Source organism: Cyprinus carpio, chromosome A4 (genome assembly GCF_018340385.1).
Source record: "Cyprinus carpio isolate SPL01 chromosome A4, ASM1834038v1, whole genome shotgun sequence".
NCBI lineage: Eukaryota > Metazoa > Chordata > Actinopteri > Cypriniformes > Cyprinidae > Cyprinus > Cyprinus carpio.
Window position 1 is genome coordinate 6,572,005 of NC_056575.1, and position 19,448 is coordinate 6,591,452.

General features: G+C 36.2%; 1 protein-coding gene and 1 long non-coding RNA gene across 3 annotated transcripts in view; one reads left to right on the top strand and one right to left on the bottom strand.

The window, feature by feature from the left end:
- The window catches only part of LOC109051685 (metallophosphoesterase domain-containing protein 1), a 34,212-nt gene that overhangs the window by 8,773 nt on the left and 5,991 nt on the right, over window positions 1-19,448 (bottom strand). The window contains exons 4-5 of one of the 2 annotated variants that reach the window (XM_042738926.1): window positions 14,248-14,473; window positions 2,824-2,853 (exon numbers count right to left, since the gene is read on the bottom strand). In XM_042738926.1, coding sequence (XP_042594860.1) covers window positions 2,824-2,853; window positions 14,248-14,473 — 256 coding nt within the window. The remainder of the gene's footprint in view (window positions 1-2,823; window positions 2,854-14,247; window positions 14,474-19,448) is intronic. The other variant, XM_042738933.1, reaches the window with a different exon arrangement.
- Window positions 5,769-18,660, top strand: LOC122139766. Its single transcript, XR_006156520.1, has 4 exons — window positions 5,769-5,907; window positions 6,078-6,199; window positions 9,090-9,198; window positions 18,558-18,660. It is a non-coding gene; the product is annotated as an uncharacterized LOC122139766 (long non-coding RNA).

A 19,448-nucleotide genomic window follows, 5' to 3' on the forward strand; every position in this document is an offset into this window, starting at 1 on the left:
ATTATTTTTTTGACATCACATCATACTTCATCTTCTCATCAAATCTTCTGACCAATCAAATGCTGTCTAGAATCCGAAGCACTCGCCCCTGCACTATAGATAGATGTTGAAGCGACGGCTGAGATCACTCACTTGTTGTAGTATCCCTGTACAGTGAATGGCTCATAGCGCACAATGTAGGTAATAGGAAATGATTCAGACAGTATAAAAATGCTTTCAATTGGGGCAAATGAGGTCTGGTTTCTTGTTGTTTCTCGCGAACTGTGGCAGAGCACACAGTATGATCCAGACTTTGGCTCCGGTCCAGAGACGCGATTGCACGGAGCAGATCATATGCGCTAGTCGCAATATATAAAAAACTTTTACAACTACACAGCCTCAGCATGATTATGACCACTATTTTGTTTTACCTTTGAATCTAGGGGTAATCTATTAGACTGTGGCTGTTAAATGTGGCTTTACCGAGCTCACAACTCTGGCCCAAGCAGATATAAATAATACATGCTATTTTAAAAAGGGGCGGTGCTGCTCGATATGTCCCGCCCTCTCTTCCTGTTTCAGTTGAAATTACGTCACCACATAGAATAATGCTGTGTGTTTCAAGGCACTTCAGGGGACCTTTAACATGAGATTGCTAGAAACTGTTTGTGTTATGTCCCCTTTAAAGCACAGCAAACTGTCGACACGTACACATATTAAACAAAAAACACAAGGAAATATTTGAAACTAGCTAACCTCACTAATCAACTATCAACTAAATTACTAGTTGATCATCGTGATCCATTCTTAAGTTTTAAGCCAGTGTTGTATATATATTGCTGTGTGCTGTTTTATAAATGTATATTCAGGCAGTGTTGCATATTTAGCATGGTGTAGCTTTATTTTCAGGCCGTGTTGTATATTTAGCACAGTGTGCTGCGTCATATTGTGCTGAACTGCAGGGCCGGCTGGACTTTGATGTTTAATCTGAGAGAAGCAAGCAGTCCATTCACACAGGGCTCCAGTCCGAGCAGCACAGCAGGAGAGACACACTGCACGAAACCAGAGAAAGAGAGAAAGAGAAACCCTGGAAGGCAGAGTATATCAGTCTCTGACAATAAAGGGATTAGACCAGGCTTGAGCCGATAGGAGTGTGTGGGTCTGTTAATGTTTCTGTCAGACATAGCTGCACATGCTTTGCACAACTTATCCCCCACACTGTCTCTGGGTTAAAACGTGGTAAATAGGGGACATTTGGTCCCCAGCATGACTTATGCAACACTCAGCATGTAAAAGTGAAACCAAGACTACTAGCCACAACACATACACAAGTTCACAAAAACATATGCACTAACTGTTACACACAACACACTGGAGCATGTTTAGTAATTAATAATGCAGAATTTGCTAAATAAATAAATAAGTAAATTATATATATATACCTTTATTGTTTTTCATATATATATATATATATATATGATAAAAAGAAAAAAAAATGTATTAAAGATTATTATAAAAAAAATATAACATATTATAAGAAAAACAATGAAGGTAGGCTGTTGATAAAAAGAAAAAAAAATGTATTACAGATTAGTTTGTTTTTATTTTATCATAGAGAAAAAAAAAAAAGAAATATAATCCCACACATAAAAAAAATGTAGATCAGTTGTTGATTGGCATAAAAAAAATAATAATAAATGCATGAATAAATTATTTAAAATAAGACAGTTCACTTGCATTAGAAAATAAACAGTCAATTTTAAATGTCATGCCGACGTTAAAGATTTTAAAGAACTTAATAATAATAAATGATAGAATTATAATAATATTATTGAAAGTAGAGAAAGAGCACGAAATAAGAAAAACTGGACTGGAAATTCAAACTGACATGAATGAGCATCATAGCTCAAAGTGTCGGAGCATATGTGTTAACCGAGTGGCAACCTGCCGGTCTCTCGTGAAACCAACACAGAAGTGACTAAAACTGCAATTCTTCGACTGGCCGCTAGAGGCTGGCTCCAAAAGGGAGTCAGTCCCATAGACTCCCCCATGTTAAAATGCCCAACTTTACAGCAGAAAAAAAAATGTTTACAGCCTGGTTCAAAAATTATTTTGTTCTATATAGCTAATTTTGCCCTTCATGACGACTGTGAGGGGGGTGATTTTTTTTTATAACACATCCATTTAAATTATATTAAGCCTTAAAGTTCTGCATAATTAAGGGTGTGGCCACTTGAGTGACAGGTGGTTTTATTGCTGCTGTCACCGCTGTCGAGCTAGGTGGGCATGGTTTCAGCAACCAGCTCCCACCTCTTTGCAAATTTTTGATTATCCGGGAGTGACCCACAGTAACACGCTTCAAGATGGCGACGGCCTGCTCCGCCCACTTTGAGCTTCAAAAATGCTCTTCGGAAATCTACTGGTGACATCACGGACACTGTTTTTATACAGTCTATGGTGTTAACCACATGATAGTCTTAAGTATAAATTGAGGGGTGGATAATGAATTTGGACCCTAGGTGAATGTTTCTGCTCCACCGAATCTGATCTGGACAGTCCGAAAACCAGCAGTAACAAATCCATCTGTGCAATGAGACATCTGCCCACACAGCCTGACACGTCTCTCAAACTTATATACACGCACACACACACACACGTACTGGCCTGGGCACACAGCAGACTTCAGAACAGCTGTGTGGACTCACACTCATCAACAGGAACATTCACAGCACTGATTAACATAACGAGCCAAGAGCAGGGACACACAGAAGTGTTTGATAGCTGATGCTGGGCTTTAAAGGAACGGCTCGTGCAAAAACGAAAATTCTGCCTTTATTTACTTACCCTCGTGTCATTCCAAACCCGTATAGTATGCTGAATATAAAAGGAGAATCTCATTAGCACATTAGCATATTCAGATTTGGCGTGGTGCAATTGGCTACGAGACACACAACGAGAACCAATGGAGTTTGAAATTACTCACGTCAAATCTGACACGTATGTGCCAAATTTAAATATATGTGCAAATTCCCTTTGTCTCCCACGGAAGAAAGAAACTCATACAGTTTGTGAAATACACTGGGGTGAATAAATAATGACAGAATGCACAAAGAAAAAGCCCTTTAAAGTCAATCCATGCATTCTTAAAAGCAGTTCTTAAATGTCCATGGTTGCATGAATAAAGACCTCTGCGTCTGCAAAGCTACATTCAGCATTCCTTTTGAAAAATCAAGCTTAATAAATGCTTACTGCAAAAAAAAAAAAAAAGCCTCAATGGACAACATCTGTAGAGAAGTTCTCGTATTGCTACTGCATGTAGGGATATGTGTGTCCGCAGAAGAGACGGAGATGCTCAACAGTCGTGAGCAATACTAAATTAAACTTCTCATTAATACCATAAAAGACAAGCAAGAGGTCTCAAACTTCCTGAAAGAATCCATGGCCCTTCACAACGATGAAGAAGAGCAGAATAGGAATGAGAGACATAAAAATGAGGAGTAGAAGAGATTACGAATATAAATCGATTGGAAGAAGAGCAAAGAAGAATAAGAGATAAGTTTTAAGTTTTCATAAAGTTCTTTCAATAGCAATTTTTCTCTTAAACACAAAAACAAAGGCTCATACAGAAAACAGAAAAGAGAGAACAGAAACAGAAAAGAGAAAACAGACATTATAATATAATATAATAACCCGGAATATTCTTTTAAAAATCATTATTACACACTATAACCTTTTTAAAAGCATTACAAATATTTTTATTGAATCTTTTAATAAAACTAAAGATATGTGCAGTATCCTAGAGCAAAAAAAAAAAAAAAAAAAAAACAATTCAGATTATTTGCGGAGTGTGACTTTAAACTACAAAGCACATGGTGTCTGGAGATACTTCACTGAATGATTACTTCTGTTTCTTCCATCAGGTCCCTTGGCTTTGTCTCTCGCCCTTCTTCCGGGAGGATTTTAGGAGTGCTGAGAGATATGTGCGACTCAAACAGACACCGCACATGCAGCGCTAATGAGCTCCCTCTGGAAGCCCTCAAACACTCATTTCACATAACACTCATGTCATACGTTATAATTGCGTTGGCAATATGTTAGGTTGTGTGTTAGCAGTTTGTATATGGTGCTGGAGTGGACAGAGAGAAGAGAACAGGACAGAAATGGAGAGAGTTTAAAAAAGGTGGAATGAAGTTAATAAGGAAAATACTGAGGTGTGTGTGTGTGTTTGTGAGAGAAAGATGAGCTGTCGCCAGGCCCCTCTAGTCTGAACTGTGAGGAGCAGGTGCAGGACAGCAGCACCAGTGTGTGTGTATATGTGTGTGTGTTTGTAAATGAGTGTGAACGTGTATCAATGACCATGTGTGTTAGAGATGAGACTGTCTTATGGAGTGGCTTGGAGCAACGCAAAGCTATTGCCTTCTGGGTAATGAAGACACAAACACACACACACAAGGTTAACCGGTCAGGTCATAGAAACTTACTCCTGCTGTGTTAATGTGCTTTGTGTTGGCTTACCAGCACGGCCTTTCGGTTCAGCTGAGAGACGCAGTTTGATACAATTTCAACTCGATTTTTGTGTCTCAGCTTGCCTGAAACTTTCAGTGACATCTTAGTGTCATGAGGAGCCATTTATATTGTTTCAGTACAAATGCAAGGCATTTTAAATGTTATTTATAAAAATGTATTTAACAAAAATCATACAAATTCAGCAACACAAATTGCCCTAGATATTTAGAATGTGGATAAAAAATGTAATTATATTTAATCCATATACATAATATATTATGGACATAACAATATCTAAAATTATAATATATTAAAATACTGTATTTTAGGCATATCTAAAGTGTAGTATAGTATAGCATATAACTTGAATTTTTTAATTTATATGAATTAATAAATAGATGTGTTTATTGAAGAAAAATGCCCTTATTAAAAGTCTAAATAAATAAATAAATAAAAGGTTAAAAATAAAACGGACACTGGCCAATACATAGTGACCATTTTAATTTATTAATTCATATAATTTATTCGATAAACACAAATGGACAAAAAACTGTTTTGTAGAAAAAAAGCTAAAAGAAAAAAACATTTCTGACACTGAACAATACCATTACTTTTACCAAAGATTTAGATTTTTTCTCATACAACAGCAATGCATTAAGTTTTTAAATGAGGATCTTAAAAAAATGAATGGTTTTGTAGGAACCCTTATACCCCAGATAATCATATTTGTGTGAATTTGCATCAGTGTAAGGGAATAAAATGTCTCCAGCTCTAATTGGTGGCAAAAATACTAGCCACACAAGTTTTGCCAACATGGTACCACATTTCATTCCTCCACAGCTGTGCGAAGAAAATAAATATCCAGTTCAGAATAGAGAGCAAGAGTGGTGTAATGATCAGGAGAGAGAGTTAACATGTAGAAAGTGAGGTAGCGTAGCAGATGAAGCGCAGAAGTGCTTGTCTGGGATTGTGACGATGCTGCTAAAAATCAGCGGCTAATTCCGCCTGTGTAACTGCTGGACATTTTTTCCTCCCTCTTCCCTCTCTTTCCCACAGAGTTATAGTTGCCGTAGCAACCGTGGCAAATCATCCTTTTCTCAAACAGATGTCCCATTTAGTTGGAAATTAGAATGTGTAAAAACCCAGGAGACTCAAATTATTTCCAAGTTCTCCAGGAGGAGGGAGACGGAGAAGAAAAGAGGAGCGCGGAAAAGAAAGGAGTTGTGAGGGAAGGAGAGAAAAAGAGGAAAAGGGAGGGAGAGGGTTACATATCCTCCTCCTCAGGAACTGTGAAAGTGTGTTGATTAGCCATCGCTGTGGGGCAGCTAATTCTGACACCCGACCACACGCCACAACCAGCACTGAAGAGGCAGCAGCCGGAAAAAGACACAAGAGAGGGAGGACAAGATGAATGCAGGATGGGTATGAACCATTGTATGGTCCATCTTTTGCTTAATAAGGTGTATAATTTATTCTCTTGATCATTTTTTTTTTCAATTCATGTCACAGTTGGATGCAGAACACGACTGATAAAGTGGGTGATGTTATGTAGAAGGACAGAGATAAACTGAATTATCTTGTCTGTTTTGCAGGTAAACAAATTCAGCGTTTATGAGAATGTAAAGAAAGTCCCCAAAGCTGCGCACACTCACATATGTGCGAAGACACAAGCACAGTATGAGCGAGGAGTTTTGCCTTGGAGACCAATTTACAGGTAACATCTAACCAAGACATGAAGCCCCACAGTCAGTCGCTTTAAATAAAAAACGTTTCTTGTTTCTATCGTGTTGCCAGCAGAATGACTGACACATAGAAATCAGACTGAAAACACCCAAAAACTAAAATCATCACAATAATGACCAAACCTCAAATCCCCCCAATTCATGTCAACATTCCCTAATGCATTTAACTCTACGGAGTAAAGCATTAGAGGATAACCCTTGGACCAATGCTCAACGTTTATTTAATTATTTGCAAAAAACAGTTTGTTGCTGATGTTTCAAAGTATAGCCAGTGATTATGCATATAATTTGCAGTTATCAGAGTTAGATATTAAAAAGGTTTTGAGGAACGAATGGCACAGTGCTAAAAATTCCACTAGATATTTAAAATATGGATCAAAACATGTAACTATGTTTATCTGTGATCCATATACTGTATCAATATATTATTGATATAACAAAATATAAAGTTATTACAGTATATTATATAATTTTATTTTAGGCCTATATAGTTAAAAAAAATTTTTTAAATGAATTAATTGATAAATACAAAAGAAAAACAAAACAAAACTGGACCATAGTGTTAATTTAAATTCTTTAAAATTTGGACAACGACAACAATCTGTTCAGACTGTTCTGCGTAACAATAAAATGGTCTATTTTTTTTTAATAAGCAAAAAATGGTGGTTTAAAATTAATTAATTAATTAATTAAAAAACAGGACTAAAGTGCCCATTTTAATTAATTCAATTGAATAACGGATAACTGGACAACAAACTGGGTTTAAAAAATAGTAATATATGAAAGTTTACAGATACACTTACATTTGCATTTTTGTCATGAAAATAAAATAAGACTATTTGTCTCTTCTAACCTTTTTCCTATTCTTATACTTTACTATCTTGCTACTAAACAGTCTCATAAAAGCCTATAATGCATGCCTGGTAGTTGAAGCCCAAGACATGAATCACGTGAAAAAGCATGTAAAAAAACAAAACAAAAACAAGATCTTACCAACCAGCTGGAAAGAGACATGGTTGAATTACTTCTCTGTGTTTATAGCGGCTAATTCAAGTGTGTGAGCATGAGGGGTCTACATGACAGGACTAGGCCGATCCAACACCCCCCTCTCCCTCAGGCATCTCAGATGTTAATTGAGGAGGTCCTCCTGTGGCCAGCCCTACATAGCCGAAGCAGTGAGCTCTTTTCCCCATGGGGAGACACGACTGATACTGTACTAATCTCTCCTCTTTTTTCAAATCACTCTCCACATCAGCCGCCACTTTAATTAATTCACACAGCTGCGCCGACAAGGTCAAGCAGTTAAACGAGCTGTTTTATATACATCCACCACCACACTGGCCTCTACCTCTCCATCATTAGGCTCAGTTCCTCCTCTATTCCTTTTTAATCATTTGCTTCATCCAAATGAAGGGCCGTTCATTAGCATCTCGTGCCGTGTCCCCTTCATCAGTGAAGAGGAGTCATCAAACACAAGGGAGACAGGTACACCAGAAAAGACGAGGAGAAAACACACATCCTCTCTGTCTTTCACTTTACTTTCTTTTTGTTTTGATGAGCTTCTTTAATTGGGCACTACAGAGGAGAAGCAAATCCTCAATAATTAAAAAATCTAATTACGGAGTCTTTTGCATCTCTGGCATTAATTATTCCTCGTGGAGTCAATGGATAGCGAACATTTCTTCTATTTTCATCTCACTTTTACTAGGGAAAAAAGTCTGCTTTCTTTACGCTTTATCCCCTCCTCTTTTCGTTCTCTTCTCCTCCTCTCTGCATCTTTCTCAGGACACACGTTTTAATAGCGGTCACTGATTTTAAACAACATAATTAAAAATGCTTAAATCCCACATACATACACACATACGGGGTGAGCAGTATGACTAAAATAACTCCACATGATGATGTCATCCTGAAATCTTTGCTATCTTTTATAAAAAAAATAAAAAATAAAATAAAACTATAAACAGTTTACATACTACAAAATTCACATTATATTACAATATATATATATATATATATATATATATATATATATATATATATATAATCCAAATACTAAAACTACTTTAAAAATTTTTGTAATCCATAAACGCAATAACAAAATTTCTAAAGACTGAAACATGTTTACAATAACATGTAAACCTACACACATATATGTTGGCAACCAGGTTTTTATATATATATATATATATATATATATATATATATATATATATATATATATATATATATATATATATTTGTGCCAAAATCAGTATTGTACACAGGTTTTTTGACATGGTTTAGATATCAGTTTGAACTCTAGAGGAGAAATGACATTACTAAGGTCTTTTTTCTAAGGAGAAAAATAAGTAAGTTTTACACTCACAATCTTAAAGCAAGCTCATTTACAGTTTTTTTCCCCCTGTGGGAATTTCTGCAGTATTACAAATTAATTTTACAGTACAAATTACATTCCATTCCCTCCTTGTTCTAGCTTGCACTATTCTGGACGATGTTTGAAACATTGTATTGCTATAACTTCTCATGCTCTTGCCTCCTGAAGATGAATCACTTTGATAAAAATGTCTGCTAAATGAATAAATGCACATTTCTAAATGAATATGAATAATAAAAAAATCATCAACAATAAATGTTTTTCAAAATAGTACAGCATGCCTCACTGCAGGACACTGCCTGACGTCAGGTCAACTACCCAAATAATAGAGCAAAAAGTCCAAAAATGACACTTTTTTTTGGAATTTTCCAATCCACCACAATCTTATTTACCACCAAAAGACTTTTGATTTCATTGCAACTTCATTTTCATCTCCTGAGTTTAAATGCACTTTTCTCAATTACCTTCTACCTGCTCTTTTACAGCTGGTGCATAAACATTCAGCTAGCAGCTTTCCACTGACGGTAACCCCCTGCAGGGCACACAGGATGTGTTTGTGTTCACCAAGCATCATCGTGACTTGTCACCGTGTCTGTGAGTAACTGTCCATATGAGCGCATACTCAGGAGATGTGGGAAAGTTTAGGCTATGTGTGCATGTGAGTGTGTTTAGCTCAGAGCGATATGTGCTGTGGGTCCTACACATTGTTTTTTGCTTCACGCTCTCTGAAAGGGACAGCCATCCTTAATACCTTATCCACCCACACCAGCTCACACAAACACACACACACACAAATAGACACAAATGCACCACGTGTCTCTGCATTTGCAGATCTGCGGATGACAAATGACTTGTAAACTTGCATTAGCGTCAGCAGAACAGAAAAACAAGCCACATGTTTCCCCCATACAGTTCTTTTCATTCCAGAATCACCACATGACAAATAGTCAGGATTTAGGAAATAATGCAACGTGCCAAGATCTCATTTAGTTGTGTGCGTGAAAGCACGCATATTACAAGTAGGGAGGGGTCCAACAACCGGATAGTTGATCAAAGAGGTCGACTAGACTATTATTATTTCATTTCTATTGTAGTAGAGGTATTTAATTTAGCATTTGATCTGCACAGTACAACCCTCTTAGAGGATTTAATGCATGGCAGCTACAGCCGCATACATGCAGATGGATGTCATTGGCCATCAAGACTCATGCTGTTTTTTATCATCTTGCGCAATGAGCGCTGTGATAGTGTCATGTTTCAAGTTATTTATATATTTTTTTAAAAACCAACGAATGGCTCTCCTGGTCACTTTGTATACTAGATGAGATAAGACATGATCAAATGAAAAACAACACCTTTTTTTTAAACTGCTTAGCTGTTGTTGTTTTTTTTATACAAGTGTATGGCAAGATAGTCTATTAGCAGTTTTTTGTTTGTTGTTTTTAAACCTCACTTTTAAAAGCCAAATAAAAAAATAAGTAATTAATAAATTAATTCATTTATTTATTATAAATAAAATGACTACAACTAAAATGATGATGATGATAATAATAATAATGATATTAATATTTCCCTACCTCTATAATAAACTTTTCCCAATAAAATAAATAAATAAATAAATAAATAAATATATACGGGTGCATTTCAATAAATTAGAATGTCATGGAAAAGTTCATTTATTTCAGTAATTCAACTCAAATTGTGAAACTCGTGTATTAAATAAATTCAGTGCACACAGACTAAAGTAGTTTAAGTCATTGGTTCTTTTAATTGTGATGATTTTGAATCAAAAAAAAAAAAAAAAAACAAATTCACAAAATAATAATACAAAAATTTCCTGAAACTATATTCTCAACAAATTAGAATATGATGACATGCCAATCAGCTAATCAACTCAAAACACCTGCAAAGGTTTCCTGAGCCTTTAAAATGATCTCTCAGTTTGGTTCACTAGGCTACACAATCATGGGGAAGACTGCTGATCTGACAGTTGTCCAGAAGACAATCATTGACACCCTTCACAAGGAGGGAAAGCCACCAACATTCATTGCCAAAGAAGCTGGCTGTTCATAGAGTGCTGTATCCAAGCATGTTAACAGAAAGTTGAGTGGAAGGAAAAAGTGTGGAAGAAAAAGATGCACAACCAACCGAGAGAACCGCAGCCTGATTATTGTCAAGCAAAATTGATTCAAGAACTTGAGTGAACTTCACAAGGAATGGACTGAGGCTGGGGTCAAGGCATCAAGAGCCACCACACACAGACGTGTCAATGAATTTGGCTACAGTGGTTGTATTCCTCTTGTTAAGCCACTCCTGAGGCGTCTTACCTGGGCTAAGGAGAAGAAGAACTGGACTGTTGCCCAGTGGTCCAAAGTCCTCTTTTAAGATGAGAGCAAGTTTTGTATTTTATTTGGAAACCAATGTCCTAGAGTCTGGAGGAAGGTTGGAGAAGCTCATAGCCCAAGTTGCTTGAAGTCGAGTGTTAAGTTTCCACAGTCTGTGATGATTTGGGGTGCAATGTCATCTGCTGGTGTTGGTCCATAGTGTTTTTTTGAAAACCAAAGTCACTGCACCTGTTTACCAAGAAATCTTGGAGCACTTCATGCTTCCTTCTACTGACCAGCTTTTTGAAGACGCTGATTTCATTTTCCAGCAGGATTTGGCACCTGCCCACACTGCCAAAAGCACCAAAAGTTGGTTAAATGACCATGGTGTTGGTGCGCTTGACTGGCCAGCAAACTCACCAGACCTGAAGCCCATAGAGAATCCATGGGGTATTGTCAAGAGGAAAATGAGAAACAAGAGACCAAACAATGCAGATGAGCTGAAGGCCACTGTCAAAGAAACCTGGGCCACGCCGAACTGAGGCAGTAATTAAAGCAAAAGGAGCCCCTACCAAGTAGTGAGTACATAAACATTAAAATTAAACACACCACCCAAATAAAAAAATTAATCTAATTAATTATATACTTTTCAAATAAATAATCCAAATTTTGTTGAGATAGTGAATTGGTGGGTTTTTGTTAAATGTGAGCCAAAAACTCATTTTTTTAATAAAATAAAAATAAAATAAATAAAATTACTATAACAATTACTGCTATTTAAATTTTTTATTTATAACAATTATTAATTACTGTTACTTGGTCTTTTACATTTATTATGTACTATGTCATTTTAATATGAACAAATTACAAATACAAGAGACAAATCCTATAACAAATCTCTTAAGACAAATCTCTCTTTTTTAGCATTATCTCCATGTAATTTCATTGCATTTTACTATTCTTTTTTGCTCCTACAAGTTTAGAAATTACACCAACACACACTGTTGTGCAGGCCAAATTATTTAAAAAAGAAAATCAATAACCACAATTTCCACTTTGCTTAATAAATCAGAGCAGGTACAAATGGTCCTGATGCTTCTACTCAAGACCTCTACATTTTGTTTCATTCAGCTGTGCTGAAGGTGTTCTTGAACACAAGAATGTGTCAAAAATGACTAAACTGTGTTTGAACTGCTCTCACTGACAAAATGTAAAAATGTACTTGCACTGTTAGAAAAAAAAGTACAAATATTGTACATTTAGGGGTACAAAAGATTATAACTGAGGCAGTACTGTGAAAATGTAAACATTTGATATACCGCTAAAGGATGTATATTAATACCAATATGCACCCTTTAGTGGTAGATAAGGCACAAAAGGTGTCCTGTACAAGTGACTAGCTTTTGTACTCCTGAAGGTTCAAATGTAAAAAAAAATTCTGACAATGCAGATAAAGTGAAAGGCAAAAAAGAACTTGATAAGAGAGAGATAAAGAGAAGTGAATTGATGTTGCTGTGGTCTCCACTAAACTTCTGAGTAGTTGGATGGACAACATAAACTCAGCTCAAAAACCTACTGCCTTCTAACTTCTGACTAGGCAGCCGCCTTCTAAGGCACGTCTTAAATGAAATGAAACCTCATAAGTGATTGATTTGGAATACATTTTTCCCCAATTCATCCTGGGATCATTCTGGGATTGTTTTCTCTGTAAAGGATACATGCACTGATAAGAATCTGGCTAAAACAAGGTACCAAATAAGTTGCCTACCATTTGGAACAACATTCACACTTAATGTATCTTAAAATACAGTCTCAATAGACAGCTTTAGGAACAGAGCAGTAGATGAAGAAGCCGATAAAGATGGACAGACACAGAGGGAGATGATGATAAAAGACAGACAGAAGCTCGCAGACACACTTTCTGTCTGTCTTCCCCTATGGTGGAACGCTATTACCAGATCTCAGTGGTTTTATTAGGTCTGCATGGTGTAAACACGCATACACACAAGCATGCTGGCACAAGATGAGGATTTCTGTCAGGACATATCGGAGTGGATTAGTACTAGATGGTTTTAATCTAGCTCACAAGTTCATGACTGTTGTAAACACCATCAACTTGACAAGCCACACACACACAAATAAATGCTTATTTATCAACTCTGATGTTATAAGGGCTTACTGTGATATTTGCAGAAGCCGCCTGTCAATGAACACACCTTAGATGGGCCACACACACACACACACACACACACACACACACACACACACACACACACACACACACACACACTTTACACCCCTCACACATAGCTATAAAAATTAAAATAGCATGCACTTCTATTGTTGGTTGTTCACTACCAAACCAAGCCCTAACTCCTAAATGAAAACTTTTTTTCAATAAATAAAAATAAATACTATTTATTTAATAATAATTGTTTAGAAAATAAATTATAAAATAGTTATAAATTTGATCATAATAATAATAAAAATAATAATCATCATCATCATCATTTGAAATACTGCCCTACCTAAAAAAAAACATACATACATAAAATAAAATAAATACTATTAATTTATTTATTCAAAATGCCCAACGTATTAATAAATATATAATAATATTAATAAACATATAATATTGTAAATAATAATAATAATAGTAGTAGTAGGAGGAGCAGTAGTATTAAACAGTAATTATTGAAACTTATAAACTATAATAAAAATAAATTCTTTATTTTATTCTAACAATAATAATTATTCTTTATAATTATTATTGAAATATCTATTTCTGATTAATTATCTTTCACATTTATTGGTTTTAATATAAACATATTAAACCTATAATTACTAGAGACACCTTTTAGTTATAAAAGAAAACATCATTTAGCCCCTTTACGAATTTGTTTTTCGTTTTAGCGACACCTCCATGTCGTTTCATTGTGTTTTACTATTCTCGTAAGGACATTTTTGCTCCTACAAGTTTAGAAAATACATCCACACACACTGTTGTGCAGGACAAATTCATTTAAAAAAAACTATTACCTGGCATGCAGTTACAATACATCACCTACTAAACAAAAAACACAGCACCTAAAAGTCACACAAACACACCTACTTATTCTCACACACTGGCACAGAGGTAAATTGCAGGACATGTAAGGTTGGCAAAAGAAGTGTTAACAAGAGAGATAGACAGAATGAGGGAAGAAGGAGCAAAAAATGAGGAAGACTTGAGGGGGAAGGGACAACACAACAACATATGGTGACAAACACAGTGACAGGAAGACTTGAGAAAGTGCGCGCTTGCGATAGAGAGACTTACCACGGTGAGCCGTAGATGCGGAAGCCCCTGACGGTAACATCAGAGTCCTGCAGGTAGATGCAGTTGGTGAGCAGGGACTGAACGTTCTCATAGTTCTCCGGCTTGAGTTTGGAGGCCGAAGGAAAGTAGTAGAAATCCTGCTTTATCAGGTCCGCCATAAACTCCTGATCGAACGTCAGCTCATGATTCCCGGCTATAACAATTTTTATCTCGTATGGCAGAGTGCCTGAGGAAAGAGAAAAGAGCCATCATGATGAAGTGCCTTCTTTAAATGAGTATCATTATTTATTTTTTTATTCATCATTAATTCATGCAATGTTGCCATGTTAAGTAAATGCAGGTCTCCCAACACTTTTTACTAGTAAATTCTTTCCAATTCATTTGTGGTTACAAGGACTTTTATGAATCATTTGATAGACAATGCACTCAAAAAAGCTATTTCTATCTGATCTGACCTAAGAATAACTAGAAAATCAATATCGCTATAGCTATCACCATGACTTTATAATTCCTTATATGGTTCAAACATGCAAAAGTGTTAAACAGAGCTTAGAGACTCTGTTATTTTATTGGTAGCTGAAATCATAATTGAATTAACCAAAATATTTAATAAATGAACACATGGAAGGGGAATGTGTAGTGCTGTGAGTGGCAGGCGGACGAATACTGTGTGGAAATCTGCGCTGCTTTCTGGAGGCACAGATGCCGAGTGGGCCTGCCAATAAGGTGGGCTACACCATTCTCCTTGAGGTATTAAGTTGGTAGATATGGGTATTTTTATGTTTTTCAGCTTGCAATAAATCAGAAAATGATGCAGAACTCTTATAAAAAAACTTGTTTTCGGCTTTTCTCTGGAACAATGGAAATTAATGTAGCACTTCATAATTCTGACATCAATAAAAGCACAAATATTATTATTCCCCATTCCGTCTCCGTCTACATTTTTCACGGTTCTATAAAATTTTCACCGCACCGGGGAGCGAACCTGTCCACGCCTGACAAACACAAAGACAGTCTGTCCCCACAAATCTCCTCTCTCCAAATCGCTCTCCCCGCAGCCCTGCCGATCCGAGGCGAAATTACGCCAAACATCTGGAAATGTTCCCTTTATTTGAAAAGTGTCATAAAAGAGATGAGACACGTCAGAAAGTGTAAGGCTTGAGGTGTGACGGAGAGTTCAGTCAGCCTGTGTTTTGACAAATACGCAGCCAAGCGCGTCCCTGAAAAGCAGCAATTAAATTGTGGGCGGGAAGGATGTGGGGGGTGCTGGTTTTGAGGACCTACAAAAAAAATAAAATAAAAATGACAGAGCGCGCACACACACACACAGTCTCTCACACATGCTTATGTTCAAAACGTGTGACTTAACAGCAATTTGCCTGACACTTAACACACACACAATACTCCATAGCACCTCTAAAAAATCTGCGGCCATAGGCACAATTTTACCATCACTGAGAGCTGATCGTAAAAGTAAGACGTGGGCAAAATTTGAGAGTTTTGTGTGTGTGTGTGGCAGATGCTTCACAAGGATCAGCACAGGAGTTTTGGAGATTTAAAGCATCCTTCCAGAGGCAAAGCTCTGATATCTTTTATGGTTGCTCAACACTTTTGTAATACACGTAATAAAGAACTACCTTCCAGCTCAATTGTTTTCTTTACCATGACATGATTTGATTTCCAAGCAGATTTAAGAGAGTTCATATCTTCTAAATCTAATGCATGTAAAATCCATAATTCAACATCAATTTCTCAGACAGCTGTCAATACACCCTCTATATTGCACGCCTCTATGGAATACTCCAGTCTGATTTTGTTGTACCAGGCAACAGATTTCTTCACATTTCTTGTAATCGCTATGTCTGTTTCTGCTCATATAATAGATATTCATTATGTAAATATCCATGTAAAAAGTGGAACAATGTACAGTTAGCTGTTCATCACAAAATAAATCCTTTCAGAGTCACATCAGATCCCTCTGCTTCACTTCAGGGTCTCGATCACCCTGTCAACTATACATTGTCATTTACTACAATGGTTCTTAACTGGTCTTTGTATTCAAACTGATTTAGCATGCAAATGAAATAAACGCTTTAAAAAATAAAATAAAATAAAAAATAAAATAAAATAAAATAAAAAATACAGTAGTGGGAAAATGCCATAGTGCTCAATTAGATGCACAGCCTGTCAAGATACAGGGATGGGATTTTAAAAGTCAATAAGCCTGTTTATTTAACTATCCTAATTATGCACAATTATATGTTTAGTTGCTTTGTAATGTTTTAATTTAGCATTTTCCCCCCTGCCATCCACAATCCTGTTTTTTGAGATCACGACCCACCAGTTCTCCTTCTGCTCATTTATATTCTCACCACATAAAGTCATTTGCTAACGTGCATCCTCGCATCCAAAAAAAGATAACTATTCCATATTGTGTTTATGTTGTGCAACATCGGTTTCACATACATGTGTAGGCACTGCAAAAGTGTGAAAATCTCCCGGTGCATATGTTCATCTCCGTGTACTCATTGCCTTTCTTTTCTTTCCTTCTCGCATTCCCTTTCTCTCTCATATAGATTCCACAAACGGCCAGACTCCTTCAAAGGCAGAATTACAGAGAGAATCACCATTTTACAATGGAGTCATTCTCTTAAAAACACAAAGCAAAAAAAAAAAAGTCTTTGGAAGCAATCAATCACACAAATACAAAATGCCAGCAAGAGGGAGCACGGAAAAGACGAGCCCAAAGCTTTTGTGATGGGAAGGAGCGGGAAACGGGAAAGAAAAAAGCATGCTGATTTCAGCCCAAAACGTCTATTTCAGACACATGGACGAGTGTGTGCTGCTTGTTGTTATTAGTTTCTATCTTCTTGGGCCCTTTGTCTTTGATTTCAAAAGCACTTTCAAGGCAGCAGTAGCTTAAATTTCACTGTGAATCTAACAGACAGCTTCTGTTCCATTCACTTCAAAAAGAACGCAATTAAAGCAGATGAATGCAGGCCCGTGCGTGTTCACACAGATACATACGTGCAGCGAAAATAGCATGTTCAACAACTCAGACACACACACAAGCACTTGTCATACAAAACGTCTCACCCTTAAACATGTCTTGTGAGCTGCACCATTGACATATTTGTGTGCATGTGTTGTGTGTGGACCATTAGAGTCAGGGATTTAGAGGTGCATAAGCCCAGAGGAAGTGTCCAGATTTGAGTGCTATTGTCATTTCTGTTCTGGTGGGTGGTCTTTGGACTTTGATGGAGCAAATCCTCCAACCTCCAAAATTCAGAGCTCATTCAAGAGGATTACCGCGCTGTCTCACGCTGTGCATGTGATGCTGCAGACATTCTGTGAGACGTTTGCCACCTACTTGATATGTGCACTTTCTTGTAAGTTGGCTGACTGAGAAAATATCAGCCAACAACATAACTGTAGATTTAACACATATGCCTCAAATAAAATTGAATCATGGCGTATTGTGAAATATAAATGGACACTGAAAGATATTGAAAGATTTTGTCATGTTTAGGCAAAAATTTCATTTTCAGTTTAAAACTGTCATGTTGCATTAGCAGACAGATAAATAATTTGTCACCACAATACATCAAAAAGAAAATCTGAATATTCCTGCCTTTCTCTCTGTTTCACAGCGTTCAGCATTTAGCATTCAATATTCATATTTTGAGATCTTATCTTATTTTTTTTCTTGATTTTTTTTTTAACTGAAACTTCCGATACATACATCAAGTGTAGATAATGGTGCCGACTGATTAAATGTTTATTTTGTTCATCATAACAGTTTTTTTTTATTTTAAGAACAAATTGTTAAGAATTCCCCTTTGTATTTGGGTTACAAATTACCTATTCGATCCTATTAAAGAAGTAATATTATGCATATTTTTTAAACAGAACTTTGCTTTTAAGATGTCTATATAAATGCCCTCTTCGCATGTAAAATGGAAGCAATGCTATGATGTGTGAGCTGTGGGTTGTTGGTCTAGTCTAAAATAATTTGCAGCATCCAATACTGGATTACACTGCAACAGATTCATAAATCAATCCGAGTTGATCCAAGTGTAAAGTTCAAATGTGGGTGGCCATGTGTTTATCTATCTGAAGTTAACAAATTGTTTTTTTTTTTTTTTTTTTTTTTTTGGACAGAGCATCAAATGCTTTTATTTTAAAAGATCAAGGAAGATTTGATTTTGCATGATATGACCCCTTTAATGCATATTTGTGACATTTGATTTATTTGATACATACTTCTCACTTGTTTCAACCCTTCGGTTCGCCCTCTTCCCTCTTTTCAGATCTTTTTTCAGTGCATAATCCCAGCTCAACAGAAAACAGTGACGCTTTGAAGAAGTGGAGAGAAGAATCTTTCTGCCAACGTGCACAAACACACAAACAGTGTAGGTGTTCTTTGTGTTTCTTCATGTGCCCATGTGAAATGTAAACACAGTATTATGAGAGGAACACACACACAGCATCCACCCATGGATAAGAAACACAAACTCACACACAGGTGGCAGGGCACAAGGTGAGAACATAGACTGAATCTCTACATAAAACTGCATGTCTAGATATAGCTGTACAAAACAACAGATAGAGAACTGAAATGATGGTGAAATTTTTCATTATGTACTCATTTTTTTTTCATTTCTCTATTCTTGTTTTTACATTAGAAAATGTCAGTCTACTCTTAATCATACTACAAAATATCTGAAGCATGAGTTATATTGGTTGCATTTGTTGTGCTTTTATTTCAATTTTAAATCCTGACCGGTCATAGTCACTATGAATCGTCATTTAATGGAAAAGAGAAATACATTTTTCAAAATTTCTCCTTTTGTTTTCCATTGAAAAATAAAAGCATACAGTTAAATAATGACAGAAACCTAATTTTTGGGCTAGCAATTCTATTACTTTTTAAATGAATATTCCATGTAAAATCTGCACCAATCTTCTTTAATTTGCAAGAAAAGCATTTATGAAAAAGCTAAGATGTTACAGTACTAAACAAACAATATGCCATACACACAAAGATCCACAGACACAAATTATTCAACCACAAAACTACACAAAGATTTAATGTGAGGAGTGTCAAGCTTCCTCGTTTATAATCCATAGCTAAACCTTCAGCTGAGTAAACCCATGGCAGGGTGAAAAAAAGGGCTGTTGAGCTTGAAGGGAGAAAAAGA